The sequence below is a fragment of the Egretta garzetta genome, unplaced genomic scaffold (assembly GCF_000687185.1).
Source record: "Egretta garzetta isolate BGI_Z169 unplaced genomic scaffold, ASM68718v1 scaffold425, whole genome shotgun sequence".
NCBI classification, from domain to species: Eukaryota; Metazoa; Chordata; class Aves; order Pelecaniformes; family Ardeidae; genus Egretta; species Egretta garzetta.
Genome location: NW_009259796.1, coordinates 4,416,317 through 4,417,347, shown reverse-complemented (window position 1 = coordinate 4,417,347; position 1,031 = coordinate 4,416,317). Strand labels below are relative to the sequence as shown.

General features: G+C 48.4%; 1 protein-coding gene across 1 annotated transcript in view; it reads right to left on the bottom strand.

Moving 5' to 3' along the window:
• The window catches only part of LSG1 (large 60S subunit nuclear export GTPase 1), a 14,193-nt gene extending 13,449 nt beyond the window's left edge, over positions 1-744 (bottom strand). The window contains exon 1 of the mRNA XM_035895296.1: positions 639-744. Within this exon, the coding sequence (XP_035751189.1) occupies positions 639-682 (44 nt within the window). The 5' untranslated portion in view covers positions 683-744. The remainder of the gene's footprint in view (positions 1-638) is intronic.
• Positions 745-1,031: the final 287 nt, after the last annotated feature.

Below are 1,031 nucleotides of genomic sequence, written 5' to 3'. Positions count from 1 at the left end.
GAATGGCTCCTGATCATGCCAATGGAGAAGTGGTAAATGATGGAAAGAGCAAAAACTCATCAGAAGTATGCCTGTGAAATTTCAGAACCACAATAACATACCAGTTATCCCAAATGCCAGTAGTTATTACTCAACCAAGTACCACTTGGAAAAAAAGAACACCTTTGGGGATGGTACCCAAAATGGCTCTATGCAACCCCTGACTTGCTGTTACCACCACCTGAACTTTATTCAGGGCAAGTGTGAGTTTGCAGGGTGTGAGCAGATACTACCTAAGTCTCCAGGCTAGCAGACGCAGCGCCTGACCATCACAAGCCGCTGTGTGCAGGCTGGCAGCACTGTGCTCTACTCAGGGCAGCGCTGTTGCTCTTGGAAGACACATTCACCACTCCTCCACTTCACAGGCAAAAGCAGAACATCACGCTCCATCCTGAAGAATTTTAACTGTAAACAGTACAAGAACATGCATGCCCAAGAGAGCTTTGCAGAGCTCACCAAAAAGACGTGTCTGTGGCTGGGATGTCCAGCCTTCTGGAACAAGTACAGGCAGCTACTGACAAGGCACTAACTTCATTGGCCCAGCAAGGATAAATACAACCCGGTGCTTCCTGTGTCTCCAAATACCACCAGCTACTTACCCAGACACAAGCAGCATACTCACTGGGCAAGCTGTCGCCTCCATTCGAGAAAGCTCTCCCTCTCAGCTTGCTTCAAGTCCTCTGCACTGGTAGTCCTATCCCAACGTGGCCTGTAACAAGCACATTTTGGAACGAGTGGTCAGAAGTAGCAGTTAGACCAGTTACATCACTACAATAAACATCCACAGAAGAGACAGGCACCACGCATTCAGCTACACCGAGACCGTTACAGCTCAGACATGCGTGCACCTTTTTTCAGCAGCTTTAAGTTCACCTTTTCTCTTTATTCCTTCTAAACCCCACTATCTGAGAGGACACTACCCTATGCAACCAGATCTCACAAAGCTGGTGGTGGCTTCCCCCAAAACAGGGCATTGGCAAAGCAGAGAGCTG